The sequence below is a fragment of the Aulostomus chinensis genome, chromosome 22 (assembly GCF_037954235.1).
Source record: "Aulostomus chinensis isolate RoL2024-O1b breed Wild chromosome 22, RoL_Achi_v1.0, whole genome shotgun sequence".
In the NCBI taxonomy this organism is placed as follows: Eukaryota; Metazoa; Chordata; class Actinopteri; order Syngnathiformes; family Aulostomidae; genus Aulostomus; species Aulostomus chinensis.
In genome coordinates, this window is record NC_141341.1 from 12,285,277 (window position 1) to 12,305,477 (window position 20,201).

A 20,201-nucleotide genomic window follows, 5' to 3' on the forward strand; every position below is an offset into this window, starting at 1 on the left:
CCGGAAATAGCCGGATTAGCCGACCTTCAATTTAGCGGAGCAAAGACATGTATAAAGAGTGTAAATGTGAGAGTAGTTGCGGTATAAATGTACGGCATCATTTTGGTTAGTATAACAGCCGTCTTATGAGCATTGTTAATAAGCATTATTGTGCTATTACCACTCAAAACCGAAAGTAAGTAAATCGTACTTTATTTTGAAATATTTTGAAAATCCAGCCACCGGAAATATGTATATTTTGATTGGCTCATTGGCTTGATGGCAATCGCTGAGGCACATCAGCTGTAACAGCGAGAGGGATACTGACCCAATTCGGTACAGGGGACAACGACAAGACGCAGAGCAGCGACGCTAAAAAAAAAGAAAAGAAAAGAAAAACAACCGTGGTGGCTCCCGTGCATGTGAGTCTAGTTCCACTTTTATTCCTTGTGTCGTGATAGTTACCGTTAAAATGCACGAGCAATCCTTGGTTTGTTGCCGTAGCTTGTAGTGAAAGACATGCAAGCAGTTGTTAGCTTCAAGGTGCCTTTAACAAGAAGGGTGATCTCGGATTATACAGGTGAATTACCGGATGATATTCCGCTCTAATGCTACCAACACCGGAATATTAGTGACCTCTTAATAACGGGATCTAATAGATAGGAAATGTCATGTTACTAAAGCCACCGATTGTAATAGTGTGATAATTTAGGCCTTTATTGAACAGTCTGGGGGCTCGAGTCATCCCGTCTTCATCAAATCCTTATGTTATTATCAACTATCACGCTAGAGCCCACCATTTTGGATAAAATGTCTTCGAGATATTATCTCGGTGTACTGACAGCATTTCATTCATGCTGCGTCAGTCGTGCACTTTAATCAGTAAGAAACACTGCAGAGCAAAGATAACACTTAGTGTTTACCTGATTGCATCAGTGACTTACCCAGGACCTTTTCCGTAAGTACTTTTTGGGAAAAGTCAGAAACTATTGCAAGAGCTTGGACGGAGTCTACTGATGCATGCGTAATGTTTACCCTTATTAACAATTTGCATTAGTAAAGCTTCAAGGATTCATGTCAGCCTGGTGTGATGAAAATATTCGTTTTCTTGAATTATAAATCGAGATAAACCTTGTGCAAATTTACAGCTCAAATATGTATTACTGAGGCTAAATGTGAGAATACATGAACATAATGTGAACACATTCAATTACCATAATCAGTGTTAAGACGGGCCATGGATGAAAAAAAAAGCTATGTGCTATTTTTGTATTTATAATTATTTATGTACATGATATCAGAATTTTGTTTGATTGTTAAGCACTTTTAAATGTTAAGAGCTATCACAAAATCAATTGAAAGAAAATGAATTGTCCAGCAAGACTGTGAAACATTTGCTGGTTCCAGACAACAAAATAAATATTTTTTGTAATTTATGAGAGAAAATGAAGAGTCTTTGGGCTATGGACTGTTATGGTTGCATTCCCTCTACACTTTAAACTCATAGCTTACATCTAGATGTTTGTGTTTATTTTTTTAAATATACTTGTGCTATTCCATATGTCTGAGTTTGTGGTTTTGCTGATTTAGGATTAGAAAGAGATGTCGAAGTCAGATTCCTCTGACAATTTTTTATCATTATTTTCTGAATTCATCAAGGATCCATTTTTAGAGAGTGTACAAACAACCTATTCCCTCTCTTTACGGTTCTGAAGAAACTGAATTTTTGTTTTGTTGTGGTTGTTTTCACATCAGAGAGAAAACGCCATCTGCCCAGAGGCCAATACAACGCTGCCCAGAGTGCTATTCTGCAGCAGAGAGAGGAAGAGGTGGAAGAAATTGGCAGAAAGAGGCAGAACTTGTTCTCCTAGATGGAGGGGGGTTTCATGGTCACAGGGATCATTGTTCTTCAGCAACTTCTCAGGGGAAGGAATCTGTTGAACGGTTTATAATGGCCCAGCTGTCATCAGCCCAGGTGACCACGCGTTCAAAGTCACCGCCAGCCTCAGGGGTGTTTGCTGCACAGCATTTGTGACTTCAGCAAGGAGGAAAAAACGTGACTGAAACGCTCACTTTTTTTTGTCTGGATTATTTTTACCTGGAGCTCCTGGTTTTTTTCCCCTGATTTGGAGGCTTACATGCCAGAGGCTGCTGGAACTGATTTTTGTGCAAAGAAAGAAGTGTGGAAAGAAGATTTACATATGGAGCCAAGCCATAAAGCAGGTTTGTGTTAGCTTGTCATCATCTAAGAGACGTACATACATAGGAATACGGTGTACCTACCTGACAGTTCACGGGAAGTGTTTGTGTATAAATAGATTCTTTCTCAGAATAATTTTCATATAATTGTGGGATTTATGTACGTTCACTTTTTAAAGGATTATTTTCCATCATGGAAACAATTGCATCTCTTGGAGTTGTAATGAGGAAGGTCTGCTGACGTCTTGAACACAGTCAGGACCCATGATGTTCACGCCCTCCCCCGCTTTTTCCCCTCTGCTGCAAGAGCCTGCATGAAAATTTTAGAGGGGGACGACGACAATATGGCTTCCGCATGCATCTCACATCTCATCGTGACTGAGCTGCAACTGCTCTCTAGACTAACAGACTTGTGTGTGGCATTAATTCACTCAGAAAGTTGCTTCTTTTTTCTATCCATCATGAATTTTAATTTAGGATGTTTTGGGCTCAAACACTCACACACCTTCATGTTCACCACTCAGCGCTGACCCGTGTCTGACCCTTTTCTTAATGTACCCAGAGTGACTTGCTGATTGTCCCACTCCCAGAGGACAAACCAAACAAAACAGTAGCATGGAGGATGATGAGACGAGAGCTCTTTTCATCTGAAAATACAGTTGTAATATCACAGAACTGCTGTACAGGAAAGAAATCAGTAATATTCTGATTTTCATGTTCCTAATTAAACAGATAATCTGTCAGATGGATCGTAGTGATTGACAGCTGAGGCATAGTTAAACTGGGATGCATTGCATAATGTGTTGAGCTGTGCCTCTGGCTAAAAGCGTGGCGCGTGTCATATGTTGTTGCCTGCTCCTTGTCTCTTCACTTATTTGTGTAAACATCGGTGGTCAAGGGATTCTGGGTCGTCCTAAAGATGATCACCATTATTGGTGTTTTTTTTGGCAGGGTGAGTTAACCTAGTTCTGCTTGTTCACTGAAACAGAAAACATTTTTGTGTGTTACAATTTCCAGAAAAGTCATGGAAATTTACCTCACAAATACCTGAATATGAGAGGATATGTGGTTTAGTTAAGATCCACCTGGAAAAATCTCTTTTGGTAAATATTTATTTACTTAAATAAATACTCATATTGTATCACACCAAGAAGTCAGGGCAGGCTGGTGTGGCTGCTGATCCCTTAACAAGGACAACTTGTAGGTGTCAATTAACATATCAGGTTCTCATGTCTGTCTGTCCTCTTGTCTCTAGTGTTGTTTAAGCAACTGAGCTGAGGATCCCAGTGACGGCCATGTTGGATCCCTTCTACAGAGTGCTGGTGTTGACCTGTCTTCACCCATCACCTCGCAACACCTTGTTGCCAACTTAACTCCATACTCCTCCTCTCACCCACGTCTCCTTCTTCCACCACCTGAACGGGAGAAAGGTAAACATGGCGTGTCCTGCAGGTTCAGCTTGTTGAATAGGTGTGTTTAGTTACTCTTGGCAGTTGCACGAGGCTCTACAGCTTATATTTTTTGTGATGTGGCAGCCAAAGCTGCTAAGTCTAATACACTCAGCATTATCAATTCTGAATGTTTCAGGGATAATGCTAGCGGCGTGACTTGGTCCAACACTGCAGTAGTTTTCAGACCAAATCGGCGATGCGACACTTGTGAAACGTTGTAGGTGTGTAACATGTAGCCTAGTTGCGTATTTTGTGAACTGTAATCCCAATTTGGATAGTGCTACTAAACCACACCAATTAATCTTTGTGCTCTCTGAGGACAGGGTTGTTAAGCTCAGGAAAGGACGTTGCGGTGGTGCTCAGTCTCTTTTCTATGTTCTCTGTTGCTGATGAAACGGCAAGATGCTAAAATGCAACATGTTAATCCATGCTTCTTTTCAAATGCCTGCTGGTTTGGTCTTTGGTTTACGTGATTGACCATGTGATGTCAGGTAGCGTTTGGTTGGAAGTCGACTTTAGTTAAACTTTTCTGAGCATTGGCACCACTGCCACCCCAACCTCCACAACTAAAATGCAGTGAGAAAACCTGTGTTTTAGGTGCCATATTTGGTCTGAACGCACCCTGAAAGTATAATTTCTTAATCTCTATTCAGTAGATTACCATCCTGTTTGTTCATGCTCTCCACACGATGAATCCAACTTTGATGATGTAAACTTTAGCGGCACTGGCGTGTGATCATTACTTATAGCGCACCTTTGCAATGTTCTCATCTGTTTACTTGGTTTTATATTAGATTTCTGTCCAGTGAATCTAAATGATATTCAAGTACTTCTTGTCTCTAGGTTTTTGGACAATGTCTTATGCACACCACAAGCTGCTCATCTGGCGCTTACCCCACCTCCTTCTACCGCTGACCTACTTCTGGTTCTTGGCCCCTCCCACAGGTAAAATAAGCCAATTGACAACTAAACTCAACAGATCAAAATACATTTATTGACCGAGAACTGATGGGAAAACTCGCACCTGCACCTGCACCTGCACCTGCACCTGCACCTGCATGCTAATCCATGTGTGTTCATCTGTGCTGTGGGTTCACAAGCCTTTGATTACTCTGGGTGGTTCTCCAGCCTTGTCGGTTATTAGTTAGTGTTTACTCTCCTCCTAATCTGATCGGAGGCAGAGAGATGGAGGACTGCTGGCACCCCTGCTGTGCGAATGTGCTGCCGTTCTGATGCAGCTCTGCTCAGTGAGTTACAATGTGGAACAGAACAATGGAGGCTCTGTGAGTAGACATTGTGGATGTGTGTGTGTTGAGGGGCGGGGGGCAGATGAAGAGTGGACAAGGGTGGTGTGACTAAACAGAGGCCGAAGGGTCCTTTCTCAAACAAACTTTTGTGGGAAAAGACTTGTTATTTCAGACCTGAGTTACCTGACTCTATCGTTGCTATGGCAACTTAGGAGACTGTTGTTATAACTCTGCTGAAGGTGCGGCAATCTCCGTCTAAACTAGACAATGTTACTTAGGTATACATATTCAACATTATAAAGTCAAACCCCCTTTTTGATGAAATTTCTTGTCATCTTTTTTTTCCACTGTAGCTATTCAGTGCAGGTGAATTCTGAATAACTGTCTCTGCAATAGATGTTTTCCTGGCTTTATCTCCCCATTGTCAGCCAAACTGTTTGCTGTTCACTCTCCTACAGTCTTACCAGCTTTATCAAATAGGCTGATGGTTCAAACTACACATTTACCACTGCTGCAAGTTCATACTGAACACATTCAACTGGTATGGCCCATGTTGACATTTATAAAAAGAGCAATGGAAGTAACACAAGATGTAAGCACTGGCAGTCGTAGAAGATAAATGTTCTTTGAGTTTTTACAGACTAGTAACCGTCACCAATAACAATCTAATGTTCTACGTTAACAATTATTTTCAGTATTTATCGTCAGCTTGTTAATGCATAAGGTGCATGCTTTAAAAGGTTGTTGAATGTGTCAGCAAGACTTTTTTTTTTGCTATAAATGCATTGGGGAAATATATGAGATTAAGTACAACCTCAAGTTTTTCGATGTGGGAAAAAAATTGTGTTGGTTTATGGGGCAGTGATGAGGAAATGAAAATGAACGAAGCATTCTTGATTGTTTAAGTTATCCCTTCTGTGGTTCTTGTCTTGGGTTGAACACTGAGGACTAAAATAAAAATTAAGCCAAGTTTTTCATCATCAATGTAGTTTTCATGTCACACAGAGATTTAGCTCTTCTTCTTTGCCCAGGGCTTTTATTTTGTGGAGCTTCCTGTATTTTTCTGCTCTGGTCTGAGGTCTCGAACGGTTTGTTTGAATCTGGCTACACATTTTCAATCTAAGACAGTTGATGAATTAAGTTGAACCTATTGGTGCTTGAATAAGACCAGTCATACTGAGTTTTGTGCTTAATGTGCTTTGGGTTTTAATCAGTGTTTTTCAGGGAAAAGCCTCATTTCCTCTTTCTTGCTGACTTGGCTGACTGCTCAAACTACAGCTGCGTGTCGACTTTTCTGAGAAATGTTCCGCTTTCAAAGTCTCGTTTGTGAGAAGTCCCTCTAACTGTGAGCAGAATTCAGTGTGGGTGCCATTTTCCCCTTAACTGCCATGGCCAGAAGGGTGATTGTTTATATTTTGGCGGTCAAGGTCCCTGTGACCCCTCTAACTCATTTACTGTTGACAGAATTTTGCATAATGATCAGGCAAATATCCAAAATTGTAACTATCCTAATGTTCTGTGACACTGCTTCTTAGAAAAACAATCAGATGACGGCTGTGTCCATCCATCCATGTCCTCTTTCTTCTATCCTCCAGGTGTGTCTGCAGACCTCTGCCGGGTGACTGGTGGGGTGTTGGGGATCCACTGGAGCAGCATCATCAGCATGGGTTGGTACCCCCTGGCGGATGGGAGAGGTGGAGCCACATGTTGGGAGTCCTGCTGCTTGAAGCCGCGCTGCAGCGCTGTGTGGAGTCTTGGCGGGCGATGCGTGCTTCTCAGTTGCACCCTCAAGAACAGCTGCCCCATCACCTCTCTGCCCCAGCCTCACCAGGAATCCCTCGGGCTCCTTCAGCTGCTTGCCAAGGTATGAAGCAGCTGGCTGACCAGGATGGTTGACTTGACTAGGGTAGCAAAATTAAATTAGACTGAAAACCCAAAAACTGCCTGTGTTGAGTTTCTCTAGTTTGGAGGCTTCTTTGAGGTTTTCTGGTTAAAGCAAGGGGTGCGCAGAGATGATGCGTGTCTTTATGAGCATTTTAACTGTTGCACAATAAACTCAGCATTTCCGTTATCGAGGCACAGCAGGCTGCTGGCTCGGTGTTAACAGCATCCATCACATTAAAACAATCGGCACACTGTGGTTTAAAGATTTCAAATTTGAAGAAGGAGCAGTGATCTCTGAACTGGAATCAGTAGCAGTATAGCAGTACAACCCTGACATAGCAACAGAATGGACAAAATGCTGGATAGGTGTATTACTAATTAAAGCAAATAATCTCAATACATGCTGCAGAGACAGATTCACTTATTCAAAATGTGATAAAATATTTGCCATGTTCTTTTTGAGGGTCCCACCATGGTAAGACGCAGGAGGGCTCGTTATGTAGGAGGCCATGGGCTGCACACAGGACAGCTTACCAGCACGGTAACCACACGGTTCATTTCAAATTTTAGATTCTAGTTTTCTTCGGTAGCTTGTTGCAGATGTGGATTTGTCACATTCAGATATATGGACAAACCACGAGTTGAAGGGGCCTGCATTTCATTCTTTATCATCCTTTCATCAATCATTTCCACTCCGTTTATTGCAGTGAAAGGTTGGTTGGTTGGAGTGTGTTTGTGTGTTTATGAATGTGTGTGTGTGTGGGCAGAGTTCCCTCGGTGTTATTTTTTTCCTTTAATTTTCATTTTGAAGTCTCTCATTAGAAAAAGTTGATGAAAACAGCAAAGCAACATCAGAATATCTTCAGTTTCCCAAGAATCATTCGAACTGACAGTTTGTTACCGTCCTTGCAGGACAACCCCAAACCTGACAAAGCTCACCCAACACCTGCAGTAGCCAGCACCGTTGCTGTTCCTCCAGCAGCCCAAGAGAACATCAGTCAGTCAACTAATGGGAGTGCTGACACTGCTCCCTCGCAGCAGAACGTAACCGCTGACGCCACCATTGATGCTGCTGCCGCTCCTGCTGCTGCGTTGTCCAATAGCAGTGATGTCAGCACATCCACAATGACTGCAGGCACCGTCGTCACAACTCCAGCACCGGCTGGTAAGGGAAGAATATCTGAAGCCGTATTTTATCCAGCTGCTTCACTTACACGTGTGCTCTTCTTCTACTAATTGTGAACCACTGTCTAGTCCAACACAGTTGTTCAGACTCAGCTAGCAGCACAAAAAGGCTGAGCTGAACTTTACACTTCTTTCTTTTTACTGCCTTGTCGAACGCTCAGATGTATTGTATTGGCCAGGCGTTATGGCAGACTGCTCCGATGTAATTTTTCCCAGATGAAAGCAGCTTGAGCTGTGGGTGTAAAGCCGCATGAGTGTAAGCTGCTGGAATGTGCTGAGATATGCGGAGCTTCTCCAAACAGGAATAACTCGTATGGTCAGTCTCACCTCCCAGATGGACCATTATCATTTACTGTTAAGCTACAGATAGAACAATGAAAGCCATAATGGATGAAACCAGTTCTGTTAAGTAACAGATACCTCCAGAGAAAATCCTTCTGTGGCTGGACTGTTGTACACAGCAAAACTAAAAATGCTGTACAATTTTCAGATGATCAGCCAATGTGCTCTCTGATCCACCAGTCCAGTCTCTCTCTTTTTTTCCTTGACATGCACTCCACGCAGTACTGCAGGAAATCAAAGCCTGTGGTCAAAAACACCACTCAGACCATAACACTTGTGGTCCAAAAAATGTTGCGCCACTCCTGAAGATTCCGCATTCACATGCAAAAATCTGTTAGAGATTAAGACATCAGTATACATCAAATTTTTTAAATTTGTAACGTATGTAAGGAAAAACAATTTTACACATTTGGATCTGTTGAGCTACAGCGGAGGATACTTCTTTTCCTTATAAAGTCACCCTATTCTACCTGCCCAGCACCCAAACTGCTGTTAGAAAACAGCTGTGGAGCACAGCCGGCTACTTAGCAGCTAAAGAACCAGATTTCCTTTTAATGAAGCTGTGCACATTCAGCAGGGGGACACAAACACGCCTCCAAATGAATACAAATGCGTGTCTTCTTGATTTGTCAAGTTTGCCCCACTGACTTCAAAAGCATTCTCAGGTTACTCTGTGGCTTCCAAGTGCCGAAAACAAAAAGTTCACGCTGGTTTTCCTTACCTGTAATGATTGCAGTTTATGGTTTTGAAGTATTAGCACCACTTTTATTTCAAACCTCCCCTTTTTGCTTGCTACTATGTAAATCACCACATGTAGACATGGACCACGAGGTGTTTTTCGCCTGTGGATGAATTCTTTTCACAATACCGGCCCTTTGGTTGCCATGTCAACTTTGCTGTTTTTTTTTTTTTTTTTGGCATCATTTCTCTTCTTCTGTGTTAAACCCTGCAGTGAAGGAGCTGGTGGTATCTGCAGGAGAGAGCGTAGAGGTCACCCTTCCACGCAGCGAAGTTGAACTCAACGCCTTCGTGGTCCCTTCGTCGCCAGGTAAAACTGAGGAAGTAGATTAGATTGGTCTCTTTCCTTTAGGGTTGTTGTGAAGGTAACCTGGAACACTGCTTATTTAATGGGATCATATTCAGTTTTATCACACGCGGTGGTTGACTTTCTAATGTTTCTCCATGGAACAGCGAGTGAGTCATCAGTCGGGGAATATCTAAATTAATCATACAACCTTTATGACAATCTGACTGTCCTTCAGCATGATTTGATATTTTTAGTGTTCATCACCCATCATCATTCTGAACACTTGCCAGAAAATTTCAAATCCAAACTGGAAAAAGATTATACAGTTAAGAAGAGAAATGCACGCCATCATTTTGTTAATCCCATCATCCCTCTTTCATCTGGAAATGATCCTTATCTGTTTGGTTTTTAATTAAATGGCTGAGCCATTTTGTTTCATGCACTTATTCCCTCAATGTCACCGCTCCTTTGCAGGGACAAACTATAAATTTGACTGGCGTCTGATAACACATCCCAAAGATTACAGCGGGGAAATGGAGGGGAAGCACAGTAAGACTCTCAAACTCAGCAAGGTACAGCTGTCAGGTTCATGTTCTGCTAAAAATAAAGTTGTGGTGATTGTGGAACTGGTGTGTAGATAACAGCCTGTCTCATTGTCTCATCTCCCCTCAGCTGACTGTTGGTCTTTATGAGTTTGAGGTGACAGTGGATGGGGAGGGGGCCCACGGGGAAGGTTACGTCAATGTCACAGTCAAACCAGGTGAGGTCACGCATTCATCTGATTTCTGTGTCATATTACGAGTGGACAAAATAACTGACACTGAAATTCAAGTAGCTGGTTGGTTCATCCAGGCTTTAGTTTCAGCGCTGTGCAAATATCCTGTTATGTCTTCGATTCAGTGGTGGTGAAGACTCCTGTTCCTGTTTACTCAAGCATTTCTTCCATGTTGTAATTATTAAAATTTTGCGACTTCTCCTCCTGTCCTATCACATAATATTTGTTGCTGCAGCAGCAATACAGGCAGCAACTACTGTAAATCATACATATAATTATATTATAATATTTATTTGTCAGTGCTGATGCTGACTCATTACACTGCCAAATTAACAAGTAATATGATAGAAGACCCTGTGAATAAATAGACCGACCAAAATCCCCAAAGTCCTTCGCTTTAAAAACTTAGGGGTTGACAAACATTTGAATAGTTTGTAAGATTGAGATTCAGTTAAATGTACAGGTTATTCGCTTTAGGTTAATTTTGTATTAAAAATGTTCCATTTATATTTTTAACTCTTCCCCAACCATAATGAGTTTTTCCAGCCTCATGGACTATTTCTTGCCAGTGAGCAAACATAACATATTCCAGATCCTATGTAGGTCAGATAAATGTGGAATTACACTTATGGTTTCATTTGTTAGCTCTGACTTTCCGAATTATGCACATTGATGCTTAATGAATGAAAATTAACACCTTTTTCTACCAATTGACATCTTTGTCCACCTGCAGTACCTTCACAGCCACCAGGGGGCCAAAGCCCTTGTCTAAAGAGTCAATGTTATTTTGTCCCTAGGCTGTGGAGTGTTAACAGTGTGTACTACAAAACATGCTAATGCTTATCAAGATTGCTGGTAGCTGCTCAGTAGGTCAGGCAAGTGTTTGGTCAGTGCGACTAGCAGCAACAAGTTTATCAGGAATCAATGCACAGGGATGCCTCATGTTGGTTAAATAAAGCTTTATTGCTGGAAGACAGAGCTGACTTATTCCAAGTCGACTACTTGTTCATACCCCCTCGGACACAAACAAATGATGCACAGCTCACCAAGCATGTTAATATCTTGTTTTCCACCTGACAGAGCCACGGGTAAACAAGCCCCCGGTTGCTGTCGTTTCCCCAAAGTTCCAAGAGATCTCCTTGCCTACAAGCTCAACAGTGATAGACGGCAGTCGTGAGTTTCCCCTATAAACCTTCAAGAGAAATAGCTATTTAAAGATGTCTTCCATCTCTCAATTTCTTTTTCTTTTCCTGCCTCCTGCAGAGAGCACCGATGACGACAAGGTGGTTGCGTGGCACTGGGAAGAGATCAAAGGTCCCCTGAGGGAGGAGAAGGTCTCTGCCGACACCGCCGTCCTCACCCTCACCAGCTTGGTGCCTGGGAACTACACATTCAGGTGAACGTTCAAGCCTCCCCTCAAAGAGATGGACAGCATCTGAGACATCTGAAGGTTTCAGAGTGATTTTTAAAGGTTGAGTAAAGCTGGCAAGAAGTTAGTCTCATGAAGGCATTTTTCCAAAACCTTTTAGCTGCCACAGTCATGAGTGCTGGGACTCTTCTTTTCTAAAGCCAAAATCGTGACTATATGAAGAGATATTACTTTTAGAAATAAAGAAATGATTTAAACGTTGCAAACACCGTTTATTTTAACGTTATTTGATGTATTCATAGTAATTTGCTACCCAGGGTTCTGTATTTTACCTGATTTATGTCTTATGTATCTTTCTCTCCCAGTTTGACTGTGACAGACTCAGATGGGGCAACGAACTCAACACAGGCCACCTTGTGTGTCAACAAAGCTAAGGACTACCGGCCTGTGGCCAACGCTGGCCCTAACCAGGTCTCTACTTTAATTCTGTTAGACTTTTTATTTTGTAAATATGCAGAAACTGTCAAAATGCATTTCAAACAAAACATTTGCTCCTTTTGTTGATCATGTTTCATCATCCAGGTCATCACTTTGCCACGTAACTCCATCACTCTGTACGGCAGCGAGAGCACAGACGACCACGACTCCCTGGCATATGAGTGGTCTCTCAGCCCCGAGAGCAAAGACAAGGTGGTGGAGATGCAGGTAAGCTTTCATTTGATTTTCAGGTTGCTGCTGATTCTCACACATTTATTGATCCAAAAAAAAAAATGTGTTCCTCAGGGTGTGCGCACGCCAATCTTGCAGCTGTCAGCCATGCAGGAGGGAGACTACACTTTCCAGCTGACTGTGACCGACTCAGCCGGACAGCAGGACACGGCCCACGTCACAGTCATTGTGCAGCCAGGTAAACAGCTCAAAGTCACATGACACCTCTTCATGGTTCAATGATGTGTTTACAGCAAATTGAATTGCACATTGTTCCCATTTATTGGCTTCTATTTATTTGATTTAGTCAGTCGTCAATATTGATCTGAACCTTTTAGATGGCTCATCTGTGGACATGCTTGGTCGGCTTACACTGACGGGCGGGGGGGGGGGGTATCCTTCCATCTTCCCCCCATCTTCCTCTATTAATGGCTCATTCTCATCCTGATTTCTCTTTTTTTTTTCATGCTCCAGAAAATAATAAACCCCCAGAGGCAGACGCAGGACCAGAGAAAGAGCTGACACTGCCCGTTGATCGAACTACGCTGGATGGCAGTAAGAGCACAGATGACCAGAAGATCGCCACCTACCACTGGAAACAAACCAAGTGAGTTTTGCAAAATAACCACCAGCTGAGATTGAAAGGAAACAAAGGTTTAACGATTAGAAAGTACTGTTTGTGTGAATTACAATAACACATCATCAAACAGAGATGATACAGGACAGCAGTATTTCTAAACCAGATCAAACAAACCTCTGACGATGTGCATGCAATAGAGCTGGCAATTACACAAACAAATTCAATCCACAGCTGATTTAAGGAGGCAGAGAAACTTCACTGTGAAACAGACCTGCTGTTCTTAGTAGAATACAACAGAATACATCATCAGTCTCTCCTTGTGCATCACATGACATTCTTTTGCGCCAAACCTTTCCAGTGATTATACCATTAATGGCTGTGCATGAGCGTGCAGAGCACAACAGTAGCTAATGTGAAACTTTTAAAGGCTGATTATTCATCCTCACGACCAGCACACCAAACAGAAGTTTATGTGTACACATCAATAGTTGGCAAATGTAATCTAGAAGCATTCAATCATAAATAAGAACATCTGCTCTTCTGCCAGGGGTCCTGATGGTGTGAAAATAGAGAATGCAGACAGTGCCGTTGCCACGGTGACAGGTCTCGAGGTCGGCACGTACGAGTTCACCCTGACAGTAACAGATGAGCGGAAGCTGCAGAGTAGCGACACAGTCACAGTCATCGTCAGAGAAGGTGAGGGCTCATGGGAGTTTGTTGGCTCCTCCTCCCCATTTAGCCAAGTGGCTGATGGGATTTCATGTATTATGAATGTACTTGAGAGGCATCCCATGTCATGTGTTGTAGAGCCTCCTGTCCCTCTGTGAAATACTTCTCTCTCAGTCACCTCCCTTGTGTTTGATGTAGACCAGGGCAGGGTCTGGCAACCGTGCAGTGGCTTCAACAAAATTTACATGTAAATAAATTTTAAGAATATTTTTAACATTATCATTTAGATCTGGATTGATTCCTGTGTTTCCTGAATGTAAAAAAGCACACAGAATTTAAAAAAGAAGAAGTAATTCTTCACCTAAATATGCGTCACAGCCTGCATTTCAGGTCTGGCGCCCTCTCCTCTGAAGGTGGCGAGCTAATTGTGAGTCTCCAGCTAAGCTAGCGAGTGCAAATAAAAAAAAAAAGAAAATTTGCAGAGGAAATCAGAGAATTTGATACCGCGTGGACAGATGAGTTTGCTTTCATAGCCAATGCTGCTGGCTTACCAGTACACCTTATCTGCAGCGAGAAATTTGCGAACAACAAACAATGCAACATTGAAAGACATTTCCAGAACAAACACACAGCATTTGCAGAGAAGTATCCGGTTAGGGAGGAGAGAAAGAGAGCAATTTTAGAACTGATGTGGAAAGCTGAGCAGAGCAAGCGCACTTTCAAGAGGTGGATCAAGTCTCCAAACTCCACTACAGCTGCTAGTTTTGTTGCAGCTGGTGAGATAGTAAGACCTGGAAAGCCATTCACGGACGGGGAAAGAAGTATGAAGGAGTCCTTCAATAAAAATATCAGAGCATCTATTCTCAGAATTTGAAAACAAAACTGAGATAGTTAAGAAAATGAAATCATAATTTTGCAGCAATAAGTCATAGTTATGTTAAAAAGTCATCTTCATGGGATAAAATTTTGTAATTAAGATAAGAAAAATTAATTATGATGGAATAAATTCAAGTATGAAAGACAAGGTTTAAAGATATCTCAGAATTTGGACTCTTTAGCCCCTTTATTTTCAGTTCCTACCCCATAATCATGACCTGCCATTGGAATGTCTTTTTAAAATCAACGCAGAGTTTTCATAATATTTTTCTTTAGCTGGTTAAAATAGGTTTTCGCTCACATCTCTTGTTGATTTCAGCAGTTGAAACAGAAAATGATCTAAAAATGTAATGGGATTGTCAGAATCTGAATTCTAACAACTAAAACCTGTGGATCAATATGAAAGCATGCATTTACCATGTTTATTTTAAATGTAAGGAACAAGTTTTCCAAGGAATGAAAAAGAAGGCAACTAAACATTTAAGTATGCAAAGTTCAAGTACATAATAAGAATTAATAGACCACTGCACAGTAGACAAATGGGCAGCTATTGCTGAAACTTTATTCAAGTATATTAATCTCTCAAATATATTTTTTGGCTCCAGACTGATTTTTTTTTTTTTTTTTTGCCGAGAAGGAGTGCAGAAAGGCTGTTTTGAGAGTGAAGGTTGAAGACCCCTGGTGTAGACGTATCTGAACTTCTTAAATGCTCTCCACCAGAACTGGACCAGCCACCGGTGGCTCATGTGGTCTCGAGTCCCCCTGTCTCTCTGCCTGTCAGGACCGCCACCCTGGATGGATCTCGCTCCACTGATGACAAAGGTGGAGTCAGCTACATGTGGACCAGAGATGACAGCAGCCCTGCCGCTGGGGTGAGACCGCCTCTCACACCTGCCGTGACAAACGACTGAGATTAAAAAATACATGTGCTCTTTTCAAACTCATATGAGCCCGAGTCTCAGGGCACATAAACTGTTAAATATATACATGTTGACATCTTCTTTTTTTAACACCAACAGGATGTGCTAAATAACTCTGACCACCAGGCAGTGCTGTTTCTGGGAAACCTGGTGGAGGGGAAGTACAGCTTCACCCTGACTGTGACTGACAGTAAAGGACAAACCAGCTCCGACAGAGGCACAGTGGAGGTTAAACCAGGTACACAAACAGATTTTTGTGTTCTGCTAACTGAAGCAGGCAGTGATCGAATTGCAGTGTGTACTGAGTTTGTACCACAGCTTGTATATTTTCACTTTGAGCAAGTTCATGCATACAAATGGTCTCCACACAACATTGAGCCCCCAGTAACAAGCAGCAGACGGTCGCACAGGACAGTGGTCCAACATACGGTGCACAGACACACACTCAGCCAGAAACTAATCCGTCACTTGCTACTCTGGCAGCTTTCCCAGATTTCGGAGTGTCAGATGGATCCTGCAGTCATCCTGTTTTCCTCTGGTCCGTTCCCACTCTTCTCCCGTCCACCCACCTTCTCTAACTGTGTTTCAATGTCCCCGTCAGATATATGGGAACATGACCTGGTGGAGCTGGTGTTGGAGGTCTCTGTATCCCAGGTCTCCAACCGTCAACGTGACATGCTGCTGCGCCAGGTTGGGGTGTTACTGGGTGTGCTGGACAGTGACATCATCGTGCGAGAGATCAGTGCGTTTAATGAGCACAGGTGTGTTTTTGTCTACACCACTTAAACTTTCTTTAAGACTTAAATCCACTGAATGAAAATATATATTGATATTTTTTTCTTCTGCAGTACACCAATGTGGTGTTGTGTTAAAAAAAAATAATCAAAAAGCATTTTCCCCTTTTTCTGTTGTCCTCAGTACTCGATTGGTCTTCCTGGTGTCAGGTGGTCCGGGGCGCCCTCCTCTGTCCGGCCACAGTGTTGCGCTCGGACTACGCAACAAACTGCGCAAACAGAAGAATGACTTTCTCATTTACAAGGCACGGCGGGTGGATACAGTCAGTGAGTACTGCATGACCAGAGCTGACTTATGTACTTAGAAAGGGCTCATCTTAGCCTGAACAAGCTAGCGTCAGCGAGGCTTTCCTCCTCCTGTAGCAGCACTTCAATACTTGTGACACGAAGCAGCTGCAGCGCTACCACATTCTGTCTCTTTCTCTCTGCTTGTTGATCAGATCCACTGGGTCTGTGTCTCACAGGTTCATTTCCTCTGAATAGTAACTAAATCCATTTTGTCTTATATAATATAACCTTTTCTTCTTGTAGAACGTTCATATCCACTAAAGCTGCTCTCTGTTCTCAGTCTGCCAGCTGAACTGCTCCGGTCATGGCGACTGTGACGCGTTTACACGCCGCTGCGTCTGTCACCCTTTCTGGATGGAGAACTTCATCCGTGCTCAGCTTGGAGACGCAGAGAGCAACTGTGGTAAGATGAACCGGATCTTAATGAAATGTTTTCATCAAGGAGTGAGTCAGTGTTACTCTGAAGATGTCAGCTGCAGACAGAGCTCCTCATCTCATTTGGGCCTGACAAATATTTGTATTTTCAGAATGGAGCGTCCTCTATGTGACTATAGCCTCCTTTATGATTGTGGTAGCTATGGCAACTGTTGTCTGGTGCATGGTGTGTTGCTGCAACAGGTGAGAGCAGTTTCGAAGACATGGCACAGTATTATGATTAGAACTAAATGTATTTGAACATTTAAAGCTTTTCCATAACTCTTGGATTTTCCCTGGTAGACGTAAGAGCAAAGTGCGCAGAAGCAAAAGCCGTTATAAAATACTGGAAGCTGACGAGCAGGACAGTCTGGAGCTCCAGCCACCCCGAGCTGGTAAGATACACAAATATCACACCTACCACGTCAACAGTGCTTTACATCATCTTGCAATCATTTTGACATCATTCATTGTTTCATGTTTTCTCAGGCCGTATCAAGCCAGTCCCAGCTCCCACCTCCTCTGCCCTCATGCACTCAGACTCTGACCTGGACAGCGACGAAGGTCACGGTGGGGTCCCGTGGACGGAGCAGGAGCGCGGGCACCTACTGCGACCGCAAAACGGCGCCCTCAGAAACGGCCAGGGTCCAGCCAGGGCAAAGAAGCACAGAGAGGAGTTGCTATAGCAAGAGAGGAGGAGGGGGAGCTCACTGCTCCCCCCCCCCCACACACACACACATACACACACACACTTGTGCTCCTCACTCTTCCCTCTTCTCTTGTTGTTCAACACAAAAACCTCATGCCTCTTATCCATGACTTTGTGTTAGCTGGATTGAAGGAGAGGAGAACATGCTGGAGACATGTTGTCCCACCGTCACAGAAAAAACACCACTATTACTGAATTTCCCCTGCTCGCACGCTGAGCCAATCGAGGACCCCCCCACACACACACACACACACACACACACACACACACAAACATCGAACACAGAGACCTGAAGAATGTACTGTTACCCCTCTCACTGATGCACATGTTGGTTAGAGACTGTGGGAGAGAAGACTTGACTGCTCCAACGACACGAAAACCAGCAAGCCCACGCTCACACCTCGCTTCTAGTAGACACGCATGTACGCACACACTCTTTCACATTCTTCCAGGTTAAACTGATGCTACCAAACACTGCCACGACAACACTGATGGTCTACTCGGCTCTGATGGTTCAGCCGGTCGCTGACAGTGCTGACTTATTGGAAGGAAAAACCAAAATAGAGCAACCTACAGCAATGGACCAACTCCAACAACAAATGTGCATGACCTATTGGTGGGCTGGAGATCACCTGCATGTTTGTACGGTGTATGTGTGTGTGTGTGTGTGTGTGTGTGCGCGCATTTGTGTGTATGTGAGACTGGCAAGGGGGTGTTTTCTGGCTGCTGCGCCAAATGTTGTTTCCTCAGAGCATTTCTTACGTTTTTTCTGTTTGTATTTATGTGTGTTATTAACCTGCGTTGAGATGTTTATCAGACACACAGAGCCAAAATGCTGCTTTTTATTCTGGAAAAACACACTGGACTGCACACCATTGATGGGGAGACAGATGAATAGAATGAAATGGACTCAGCTTCCTCGCACACCTCAATAATCATGAAAACGACCTAGTTCTTGTTTGGTTTTTTTAACAAACACCTTTAGACTGTGATTAGATGCACTTTGATTTCTCGTCAGCCTCAGACTCATTTTCCCTCTCGCCAGTTCTGTGAGTTCACCTTACTTGAAGAAACGAAGGATTTTGTAAGTGGAAAAGGTTTGTGAAGTAGTTTTTGTACATTATTGTTGCAATTTCAGCTTTTTCAGATAAGCACATTTACGATTCCTTTTTTTTAAGTGGTAAATATTCAGTTTAGCACATAAAATATTAGCACATCTGTTACGAGACAGACAATTTAACACCATTAATGTTTCCACACACAAAAAAAGTCTTCCCACTTACTGGATAAGTGCAGAATCTGAGGTATGGTTGCCATGGATACATCTGCACACAATCTCTTAAAACAGTTTAGAAAGACAGACGTTCCTAGCTGCATCGCTTTCTTTCTTCAGTGTTGATCAGTAATGTCAAGGCTGACCGCGCCACGCCGAGGGAGGCTTGAACCAAATCACTCTCCCCTGTAACGTCTTGCAATGTGCTCGCTTTGCATGCGGAATGTGAAACTGATGAGCCTGTGAGTGGATTTCCACATTTTGAGTCACTTTTTCTTTGTTGAATGTTGAAAGGGTACACCATTGATTCATTTCAACTCGTACTCTGTGTGAAATAAGCAATCATTTGAAACTTTTGCAACAAAAAGAAATGTCTTACAGTCAAATCATCTCATGCTGATGTCAATTCTGCTGCACTAGTTTTGGTATCTTGCACACATCAGGTTTGTATTTTTTGCTTTTTGTCTTTTTTTTGTTTTGTTTTGGTAAATGTTTCATTCAGATGTGCTGAATTTATCTGGCTGTATTTGCTAACGTGTGTGAGGCAAAGTGAAATCAAGCACACCTAAGTGCCAACAAATGAAATCTTTTGAAAAGTTGGAAAGAGTGTCATCATCTTCCCGTAATCTTTGCACATCGGGTGGGGGAGGGGGGGATATCTAGATTTTATGACGAATTAACAACTTTCAAATTATTAAATCTGTCTCTCTGTACCCCTCTCAAGGTCAATTTGACAAAACAAATATCAACATTTCTCTGTTTCACATACAAGACTTGCCATCTCGGAATCATAGAAGAGAAAATTGACCACGACTTTTCGGGAGTCCACTGTGAAGGCCGCCGGAGAGAAGGGGAATAAGTGAAGGGAGTTTCATTTCAGATGTTCTGAATAATGTTGAAAGATGGATTATTCCTTAGTTCTGTATGACCACAACTCATGCAACGTGGATAATCTTGGGGATTCAAATAAAATGTTATGTTTGGTTCTTGTTTTTTTTTTTTTTGGAAAGATATTTCTTGCAACTTTTACATAGAAGATTGATTTCCTGTAGCTTGTCTTGAAATGTGTAATTCCTTTTATTTCCACCATTTGTGTTTGCCTCTCCTACATATTCCACACAAGTCTATGGTGTCTAGTTTCAAGTCCTCTTCAATAGAGCCTGATGTCAATGACGTTGATGCAAATACGGTCCAGCATGGAGTCAAAAGATGCTGGGGTTTGCTTCAGTACGGGTTCTTAAACCTCGTGCTCCGGATTTCCAAATCCACTGTATGCAAGCTGTGGAACCTCATTGGAAGAGATTTTGCTCATTTTTAGGGATTCTTATCAAAATTGCTATTTTGGTTGACGTTGACATCAAGTGTTTTTGTCAGTTCCTTCGTAATTCTTTTACAAGTCACCTTTGTTAGTTGTTTCCAACTTGATTTAATTCAATATCACCAGGAAATGTCATGACCAAGTAAGCAAGCCGTTATCTGACAATTCCCAAGGAACTGACATATAAAAAAGGA

At 42.5% G+C, this 20,201-nt stretch overlaps 1 protein-coding gene across 1 annotated transcript; it reads left to right on the top strand.

The window, feature by feature from the left end:
* The first annotated feature begins 167 nt into the window (after positions 1–167).
* kiaa0319l (KIAA0319-like ortholog) lies at positions 168–20,102 on the top strand. Its single transcript, XM_086192696.1, has 25 exons — positions 168–401; positions 1,735–2,202; positions 3,434–3,608; positions 4,473–4,574; positions 6,472–6,740; positions 7,224–7,301; positions 7,673–7,925; positions 9,240–9,335; positions 9,789–9,886; positions 9,987–10,074; positions 11,170–11,262; positions 11,353–11,485; positions 11,824–11,929; positions 12,041–12,163; positions 12,242–12,365; positions 12,641–12,773; positions 13,294–13,442; positions 15,012–15,163; positions 15,311–15,449; positions 15,813–15,972; positions 16,130–16,272; positions 16,574–16,696; positions 16,821–16,911; positions 17,011–17,102; positions 17,197–20,102. The coding sequence occupies exons 4-25, from the start codon at positions 4,484–4,486 to the stop codon at positions 17,391–17,393; spliced, it is 2,931 nt and encodes a 976-aa protein (XP_086048822.1). The 5' UTR covers positions 168–401; positions 1,735–2,202; positions 3,434–3,608; positions 4,473–4,483; the 3' UTR covers positions 17,394–20,102.
* Positions 20,103–20,201: the final 99 nt, after the last annotated feature.